At 36.7% G+C, this 10,389-nt stretch overlaps 1 protein-coding gene across 1 annotated transcript in view; it reads left to right on the top strand.

The window, feature by feature from the left end:
• Zfand1 (zinc finger, AN1-type domain 1) overlaps nt 1-8,313 on the top strand; it is an 11,572-nt gene extending 3,259 nt beyond the window's left edge. Inside the window, exons 3-8 of the mRNA XM_013012410.1 lie at nt 587-626; nt 2,124-2,251; nt 2,340-2,431; nt 3,376-3,497; nt 7,748-7,903; nt 7,997-8,313. Coding sequence (XP_012867864.1) covers nt 587-626; nt 2,124-2,251; nt 2,340-2,431; nt 3,376-3,497; nt 7,748-7,903; nt 7,997-8,167 — 709 coding nt within the window. The 3' untranslated portion in view covers nt 8,168-8,313. The remainder of the gene's footprint in view (nt 1-586; nt 627-2,123; nt 2,252-2,339; nt 2,432-3,375; nt 3,498-7,747; nt 7,904-7,996) is intronic.
• Nucleotides 8,314-10,389: the final 2,076 nt, after the last annotated feature.

Genomic DNA, 10,389 nt, shown 5'->3' on the forward strand with positions numbered 1-10,389 from the left:
CGGCTTTTTTCTTTTTGCTTATGTGGTGCTGAGGAATCGAACCCAGGGCCTCAGGCATGCAAGGCAAGCGCTCTACCACTGAGCCACCTTCCCAGCCCCGAAACTTATTTTCTTTACATTTAGCATTTCACTTATTAAACTAGACACAGAAAAAATATCTTTCAGAATATAATTGAGGAAGATACGTTAGAAGTAAATAAAGGTAATGTATTTTTTAAAATCACTTAAGATTGAAACACTCCTCGATGTTTTACTACTGATGATTTTATTGATTCTTTAAAGAATAATGGGGATTAAAAGACTTATTTGTACTTTTATACACTTGAAATGACTCAAAGCAGACGTAATTAAGAGTGGTGAATTGCTTTTACTCATGCTGAAGTTGAATATTTGTGTTTCAGTTCTGAAGATGTGCATACTCCATCTTTAACATATCTGGCCTTTTAGCTCATTCTTGCATAAACAGTAGTGTGAGTGTAATGTTTCTTAAGGATGCCAGTCATTAAAAAGCTCAGATTGTTCAGCTTATCTTTAAGTGCTTTGTTTAATTGCATTTAAATAAACACTTTTTTAAAAATTATTCAAGCCTTGAACACAGAAGCAAGGACTCTCATGGTTGTCCTGAGGTATGTTTATTTTTTCTTATCTGATAAAATGTTTGTGTTCATGTAATTTGATTCAGAATTTGATTAGAAATAAAACTAGTCAGTGTACCAGAGGAGGTGGGGCTGTGGCTCTAAGTGATAGAGTGCTAGTCCTGAGCACAAGAGCCTAGGGATGGCACCCAAGCCTTGAGTTCAAGTCCCATGACCGACCAAAAAAAAAAACAACAAAACGTTGGCACCCTAAACTAATTGTACAAAGAGGCTTTTGGTTTGCTTACATTATTTATTTCTATTTTAAAGAAAAAATTGTCTACTTTAGTATTTACAGATTTTATCCTTAGGTATGAATTAGGCTGTGGCTGCTGTCCCTGAGCTTTCTTGCTCAATGCTAGAGCTCTGTAACTTGAACTCCACTTCCATCTGTTTAGTGGTTAATTAGAGATAAGAGTCTCAAGGACTTTTCTGCCCAGATTGGCTTAGAACCCCAATTCTTAGACGTCAGTCTCCTGAATAGCTAGGATTACAGGTATGGACCACTGATGCCCTGCTTTTTCCTCAGAATTCTTATTCCTTAGCATTTCTCTTTAGGAGGTCCACTAATAGCATTAAGCTATCTGTTTACAAATATACATGCACAAAAGGGCTGAGAAAATGGCTCCAGTTGTGGACTAATTGCTTAACATACACTAGGCCCTGGTTTCAATCCCTAGTTTCATTTTTAAAAAAAAGTTGTTTTTTTTTTGTTGTTGTTTTGTTTTTTTGGTCGGTCGCAGGGCTTGAACTCTGGGCATAGGCACTGTTCCTCAGCTCTTCAACGCAAGGCAAGCACTCTACTACTTGAGCCACAGCACCACTTTCTAGTGGTTTATTGGAAGTAGAAGTCTCATGGTCTTTCCTGCACAGGCTGGCTTTGAACTGTGATCCTCAGATCTCAGCCTCCTGAGTAGCTAGGATTACAGGCATGAGCCACTGGCGCCCGGCTAAAAAAAAAGTTTTTAAAGCAAAGAATAAACCTGGCTGATGGTTTATGGCTGTAATCCCAGCACTCAGGAGGCTGAGGCAGGAGTTTTGTGAGTTTGAGACCAACCTGGGATAGATAGATAGATAGATAGATAGATAGATAGATAGATAGATAGATAGATAGATAGATAGATAGATAGATAGAGATATATATAGATATATATACACACACCTACATATATATAATAAGTAGTTGTTTTAATTTAGAAGATCAATATAACATATTAGGAAGATTATGAAAATGTAGAATGGTCAGCATAATAATTCCCACAAGCATTATAATTTTTTTCCTTCTAGTAATAGGGCTTGAACTCAGGACGTTGAGCCCATTTGGTTTCCTTGCTCACAGATGGTACTCTACTACCTAAGCCTGGCCCCCAGCTCTATAATTTTTTATAAGAGTTTATAACTTGATCTAGTAGGTAGCTTCCTAAATGGATTAATATATTTGCTTTAGATGTGAATATAATAGCATATTCCTCCTTTTTACATTTTCAGGTAACTATAATCAATGAAAGAGTTCAGACAAATACACATAAATCTTACCCATGTTCCTACAAGGACTGTACTGAGAAGGAGCTTGTGGCAGTCATATGTCCATTCTGTGAGAAGAATTTTTGCCTAAGGTTATCTCTTATACCATTCAGCTTTGTATCTCTATTTGAATTGTGTACAAATGCATGAATTTTATTGTCACTGTCTGGTTGGTTGTAGACATCGTCATCAGTCAGATCATGAGTGTGAAAAACTGGAAATCCCAAAGCCTCGTATGGCTGCTACTCAGAAACTTGTTAAGGACATTATTGGTAAGCCACCAGAAAATGTCTTTGGTTATCTTATTGCTGTATATTCTGTTAATTCCAGGGCCCTTGCCTCTTATATCTGTTTACCAATTATAGGTGTCATTAACATGCTCAGTAACAGTAGCTTGCATTTTAAATTCATTATTGTGATATTCCTCATAAGGCCTATCTTAGCTATGAAAACTTAGAAATACATAGAAGTACCCAACCAGATGGGTTCGTTTGCTGTGATAAGACTGATAGACTGGACTGTTTTCTGTAAACATTATACATGTTGGGGGGAGAGTGATAACAGGGTGATACACAAATGGAGAGAGGAAGGGTGAACAAATACAGTCATTATTCTATGTATATTTTTCACAAATGCAACCATTTAATTTGAGGACAGGGATGGGATGGGGAAATAGGAGAGAGGAAGATGTAAGGGTGACATTGATCAAGATACAGTGTACTCATAACCTGCCTCGTGAAGTTGAAACCCCTTTGTACAACTACTTAATAAAAAGAAATAAACAAAAAGAATGAACGAAGTATAATAAGCCTATTCAGCTATACTATGAATACTACTACTGATAAGAGTTACCAGACAACAATATTATCTGTGACTTAGATTAGTCTTTCTGCCAGTTATTCTCTATTAAGGAAAGTGCCTTCATTAAAATCTTCCTAACCAAATCCTGAAGTTTTTCTTGCAGAAACATTAGTAGCCACTTTAGATTAAATAGACTTAAGTTGTAAGGGGCACATAACAGTGAATTTTTAATGTGGAGATTGCTTAGATCAACCTCAATTACATTTTTCCATTAGTCTGTGAACATGATACTTACAAAAATCAATGTGGTTTATGTACATCTCTAGTGTGTATAATGTTCCAGGACTTTATTCTATAAATGTTTTATAATATAATGTAATGTATAAGTGCTTACATGCTTACACTTATTTCTTAGAGTCCAAGACAGGAGAGATAGCAAATAAACGACGGAAGGGTGCCAAAAATAGTGAGACAGCCGCAAAGGTTGCATTGATGAAATTAAAGATGCATGCCGATGGGGATAAGTCATTGCCACAGGTTGGTCTGAGACATTTTGAAAAACAAAATAATTTCCATGGTTGATTCTTCCTCCATCTCATCAAATAACAGTTAACACAAACTTGGTATGTATCATTCCTAGCAACACGTGGTATATGGTCTTCATGAATAACAAACTTTTGTGGTGCTTTTTCTTTTTACTTTACACAGATGATAGTGATTACATATATCTTTTATCATACCTTTTTCCCTATCTTGGCATTTTTCCATGCCAGTACTTTTTATCTAGTTTATTCAATTGCTCTTTCCTTTTCTACTTGTTATTCTTTTGATTCTCTCTTTCCTATCATCTTTTTCATTTGAATTTTGTTATTTCTTTTCATCCTACTGGTTTAGATAACATTGATTATAGTTTTCTTATTTTAGTAATTATCCTTAATATTTCCCTTTTTAAAATTTCATTAGCTGTTTTTATAATTGCCAAGGTTTCAATATACTTTTAAAAGCTGCATTAAAAAACAAAAATCTCCAGTGCCAGGCTCTGGTGGTTTACGCCTATAATCCTAGCTACTCAGAAGGCTGAGATCTGAGAATTGAGGTTTGAAGCCAACCGGGGAAAGAAAAGTTCCCGTGAGGCTCTTATCTCCAGTTAAACATCAAAAACTGGAAGTGGAGCTGTGGCTCAAAGTGGTAGAGTGCTAGCCTGGCGCAAAAGAGCTCAGGGACAGTGCCCAGGCTCTGAGTTCAAGCCCCATAATCACCACCCCAACAACAAATAAAACACCTCCAAACATACCTTCATATGTACCACACCCATTTCCCTCTCCAGCAGTTATTCTCAACTGCAGGTGATTGTTACAGCTGGAGCTGGAGTGCTACTGAGATCTAATGCATAGAGGTCAAGGATACTCTAAACATCATACAAAGTGGAGGGCAGTGCTGGCATCAGAGTTTTCTGGTCCAAAAATGTCCAATTAGCCTGGTTGTATAACTCAATGGTAGAGTATTTGCCTACCATTGAGGCCCTGGGTTCAGTTCCCAACAATGCCCCCCAAAAAGATGTTAGCACTGAACAAGTCAGGAACACTTAACCTTAAAGCATCTAATGTTGTTTGCATTATTAATTTTTATAGCATCTACCTTCTAGCAACCCTCTAATACATTTCATCCTTGCACCAGACTGAGGTCTGTACTGTTGCAGATAAGAAAACTGAGGCACAAAAAACTGAGTAACTTCAAAGCAGCATAGCTGGTAAGGGGAAAACCAAGCAGTTCTGAATATGCTTGAGAGTGTATGAAACGCTGTACAAGTCTATAAATAAAACCTACTCCCCTTATCATAATTGCTTGTCTGTGTTATGCAAATAGATTTGTTGGGGATATGCATTTGTGTGTGTACATGCATATATATTCACATTCCTAGGTAATAGGTATATATACACATGCACACATAAAATGCATGCACATATTCATGTCTGTGTATATACGTGTGTGTATTTATATAGGTCTTGATATGTAATGCAGGCTTCCTCAAACTCGTGATCCTCCTACTCAGCTTCCCATAAGGGAGGATTACACAGTTGTGCTACTGTGCCCAGTTTTCATCATGTTCTTCAAAAGCGGGATCATATTCCATGATGTATGTAGCTGGACTGTTACTTATTTACTTCATTTTACTTATTTTGTGGTTCTATATTTTTTAATCTCATTTAATACACTTCTATGTTGTAAATAGAGCATGATGGTGGTGGGACTGTGTTTCAGAGAAAGCTTCTCTCATGGCAACTGAGGAGCAGGGGTGGAGTGGGAAGGACGGTAGTAGTGGATTTCAGTTACTGTCTGTCCCACATACCAGTCATCTCTGGAGACAACAGACAAATCCAGACAAAGAGCTTTCCTAATCCTGGAGGAGTCTCTCACTCTGATCAAGTTGACAATTAAGATTAAACCATGCATATCCTTTGATATGATTTGAGTTATCTTTTTATTTGCATGGTCAACTTATAGAAACAGACTACAACAGGTAGTAAGCCTTTATAATCAATCTGCTTTAGAAACGTCCTTTAAAATTGATCAAAAGTTATCAAATGTATTGATTTTTGCTTAGGTTTCTCATTGACCTATCAATGTTCTCAATTTTTCTAAAATCATTTAATTCCTATTTTGGTTTTCACCAGAATTTTTTAAACTTTTTCAGTTTTCATTAATCTATCAGGATTTTTCCCCCTCTGTTAGGGTTTGAATTCAGTCAGTGAGCTTGCTCAGCTCACTAACCTGCACTTTACCACTTGAGCCACACCCCCAACTCAGCTTTTTGATGGTTATTTTGGAGATAGAATATTAGGGACTTTTCTGCCTAAGGTGGCTTTGAGTCAACATCCTCCATATCTCAATCTCATAACTGGCTAGGATTATAGACTTGAGTAACCAGTACCCAGCAAAGTTGATGGTTTTTTTTTCTTCAGAACTGGAATTTGAACTCAGGGCTTCTAGGAAGGTACTTTACCACTGAGCCATTCCTCTAGTCCTTAGATTTTTATTTTTATATTTGAACTGGACTACTCTTAGTTTTTTCTATCACTAATGGTTAAATAAATCATCATTGCTCAGTTGAATTGCTCAACTGAATTGAAATATTAAAATATTATATATGGACTTGATTTTTAAATATCCTATTCTGTTTCACCTCCCAGTTGTTTTTTTTAAGTCATATATTAATACCAAGTGGATTTGTACAGTCACTTTTTTTTTTTGCAGTACTGGGACTTGAACTCTGGGCCTAGGCTCTGTCCCTAAGATTATTTTGCTCAAGGCTAATACTCTAGCCACAGTGCCACTTCCAGCTTTTTCTGAGTAGTTTACTGGAGATAAGAATCTCAAGAACTTTCCTGCCCAGGCTGTCTTTGAACCATCATCCTCAGATCTCAGTCTCTTGGGGTGCTAGGATTCTAGGCATGAGCCACTGGTGCCCAGCTTGTTAAATGTTCCTTTTCTAATAATATAATTCTTGGATAGGACATTCTATCTTTCTATCCCTCTCCTTGCACATCAGTTCTTTTCTACCTATTTTATGTTTTTCCCCCTGGCCCACTCTCCCAGAGCATCTACTTCAAATTAAAACTTGAGGTTTCAAGTTTGTGCTTCTGTTCTACAGAGATTTTTCAGATTATGATAGATGCTTTTACTAAGCTGAAGAGCCTTGGCTTAGTTCACTCTCAGGATTCTATCTATGCTTTTCTGCTTTCTTGAAAATTAACTTACATGGACCTAAGTCACCATTCAGTAGCCACTTCTTTAATTGCCTTTCCTAGAGCTTCTCTTTATAAGCAGTGAGTCTGTTGAGAAAGTGTGTCCTTCCCTCTGTGCTAGTTCCCACTCACCCATGGTCCGATCTATGGAATCATTTTCTGGCACCAGATAACCTTATATTCTTTTTTGAGAGAGAACTTCTGTAGTCCAAGCTGGTCTCAGAGTCATGATTCCCCTGTATTTTCATTTTTGATCCTCAGATACATTTATCATTTTTAAAGATAATACTATATCTTTCTAAATTTCTCTTTTTATATTTATACCCTTACTACTTTGTTTTTTGAACAAGGGCTGATAGAATTGGCCCAGAGTGGGTTTTTCCAATTTTGTTCTCTCACTTTCTCTCTTTTTTTTTTCTCTCTCTCTCTCTCTCATTAGTCATGGTGACTTCTTTTCTCTCCTTCCTTCCTTCCTTCCTTCCTTCCTTCTTTCCTTCCTTCCTTCCTTCCTTCCTTCCTTCCTTCCCTTTTTTTCTTTCTTTTGTGCCTATGTACTGGTTATTTACAGTAACACACTTCACTGACCTCCTTAGTCTCTCTTCTGAGACAGAAATTAATGTTGAGTCTAAAATAATTGTGATCACTTGACAATGCAGAAAGATGCCTTGGTTGTATCCATTTTTTTTAAATTGTGGTGGGAACTGATCTGAAAGCAGCACTAGTTTCTTTGATCCCAAAATTTCTGCTATCAACTAAGCACCTGTTGGCTCAGGCCTATAATCCTAGCTACTCACTTTCTGACCATAAAATCTTAGCAAAAGACCCTGATTGGCCTGACTGGTCACATTCCAGTCTTTGTACAGATCACCTTCCCCAGGGCCTTGGGTTTTATGCCCATTTAGGTGGATACTGGGCTTGTAAAAGTGGTCTTCCCAATAAAAGATGCATCATTAATGTCTTGAAAAATAGGGGAAGAGATATTACCAAACAAATGTCTAACAGCATATATATAAATCAGTGTTTTAACTTTCTTTTTTGCAGACAGAAAGAGTTTACTTTCAAGTTTTCTTACCAAAGGGGAGGAAAGAGAAGAGCAAACCCATGTTCTTTTGCCACCGGTGGAGCGTAGGGAAGGTTGTAGACTCTGCAGCTTCCTTAGCCAGTCTTAAAAATGACAATAACAAGTTAACAGCTAAGGTAACATCAAGTTATAATATTTTTCCCTCAAAGTTTTAGGACACTCTTAAGTAAGTGTGTTTATTATGGTATGATATATTTCTCTCTCAACAGAAATTAAGATTATGTCACAGTACTTCAGGAGAAGCCTTACCCTTGGATGATACATTGGAAATGTGGATTACTAAAGAGGATTATCCTTTATATAATGGTGGAAATATTATTTTGGAATATCTTGATGCTGAAGAACAGTCTTTAAAAAATATTGAATCTTACTTGGAATAGTCATTGAAGGATTCAAGCCGGAATCACACACAAAAAAAATTCTACATACATGTTTAAATGTTTAAGACAGTTACTTTTACTAGAGATACTGTTTTTGTTTTTACTCTTTTTATATGCCGATATGGGGGCTTGAACACAGGGTCTTGCAGTCTTGCTTGGCTTTTTCCCTCAAGGCTTGCACTATCACTTGAATCATACGCTTCTGGCTTTTTGCTGGTTGATTAGGGATAACAGTCTCTCTCAGCTTTGTTTGCTTGATCTGGCCTCGCACCAGAATCTTCAGATCTCAATTTCTGAGTAGATAGGATTCCTACTATGAACTACCAGTGCCTGCCTTGTTTTTACTTTCTAAAGTTGCTTTTTATTTTCATTATGTCTAAGTTTATGTTTTTTACTAAGTTGTAATTTTTGTGTTTTAAAGTTTAACTGTGTATTGATACCTAATTATTAGAAAATTCTTATATTCACCCAGTTTTTATTAGATTCTGCTTTAAAACTAAGACATGTTTCCCTGTTGGGAAACATGGGCCAGCTTTGCTTGGCCATGGTATTTTTAATGTCATCTTCATCCCTCCTTTCTGTGATTTTGTAGTTTTTATGGCAGAGGGAGAAGGAGATGTCAGATGTCTTAAAACATATATTTGTAACTTTTGCTATTAGCAGGTCCCATGGTCAAGCTTAATATTAATGGACCAGAGTGTATAGCCTATATCACAATGTATAAATTGATAAATGAACTGTAGAAATTTAGAGATCATCTCATAGAGTTCCCCCCCCCCTGCAGGATGTGTTTTGTTACAACATGTACCAGGCTTTGCTGCCTGGCCCTGCGCATTAGCAGCCATTGACGATGTCTGCTTGCAACTCTATTGATGTGTACAAGCCTCCCTCTCATTCAGTCTCATAATTTTTTTTTCTGTCCCAATGCCCATCTCAACACCCCCAGTCTCCTAAATTTTTGTATAAGCAATCACAGGCCTATAAAGGGAAAATTACTTTCTTGGTATAACCTAGCAATGCTGAGGTATACTTCTGACAAAAATAATTCCCTCAAGACTCGTCTTTTAAAATATTTATATGAATCTATTATAAATAAGAAGAAAGATGGTATAGATCAACTTCATGATAGCAAAATGTGCTAAAAATAAGCACATTTTACCAGTAAAGTGAAACTAGTCCTACTGACTAATATTTTCTGTTGATACCTATCAAAGTACTATTATGTGAATGGAATAGAAATTATTTCTGTTCTTTGTATTGTACTAATATTATGGACATACAATTGTTGTAATTAAAAGAATAAACGCATTATGTCTATTTTGTCAATTTCAGCTCTTTTTCTTTCTTTTTTTTTTTTTTTTTGTTGGTCGTAGGGCTTTGAACTTTCTCCTTGTGCTCTTCAGCTCAAGGCTATTGCTCTACCACTTTGAGCCACAGTGCCACTTCTGGTTTTCTGGTGGTTAATTAGAGATAAGAGTCTCACAGACATTCTTCCCCTGCTGGCTTTGAACAGCTATCCTCAGATCTCAGCCTCATGAGTAGCTAGGATTACAGGCATAAACCACTGGTGTCCAGCTTATTTCAGCTCTTTTTTTGTGTTTTTATGTATTGAATGAGGTCATATACCTGTGCCCAGGGATAAGAAAATGCATCAGAGCATTTTCAGACTTCTACAAACAATTGCGGGTTTTTTTCCAATCATGGGTAGGAAGTTCTGAACCATGCATCAAAATGAAACAACAAAACCTCAAAATACCACCACTGTCTACTATTGGGCCTGCATTCTACTTGTCAGTCATTAGTCTCTTAACATGTGACCTTACCAAGTGACCATTTCAGCAGATCCTTTAGTAGTCATGATGAAATCTGAAAAGCATTTATGTTGAGTACTATAGATAATTGCTTCTTAAATTCTGTCAAAATAATTTTTATCAGACATTTTGACAAGTTTTACCAAATGGTATTTATACAATTACTTTGTTTAAATAATTTATGCAATTATATTCTTTTTATAGACTTAAGGTCCCATACTTTTGTTTCTATGTAGGACAATAAGAAAAACAAGACACATTGTACTAATGGTGAGGGAATGGAGCTAATCTGTCTCAGTTAATTTTTTTTTTTTTTTTTTTTTTGGGTCTGGTCATGGGGCCTGAACTCAGCCTGGGCGCTGTCCCTCAGCTCTTCAGCTCAAGGCTAGCTCTCTACCACTTGAGCCACAG

This window comes from Dipodomys ordii, unplaced genomic scaffold (genome assembly GCF_000151885.1).
Source record: "Dipodomys ordii isolate 6190 unplaced genomic scaffold, Dord_2.0 Scaffold17, whole genome shotgun sequence".
In the NCBI taxonomy this organism is placed as follows: Eukaryota; Metazoa; Chordata; class Mammalia; order Rodentia; family Heteromyidae; genus Dipodomys; species Dipodomys ordii.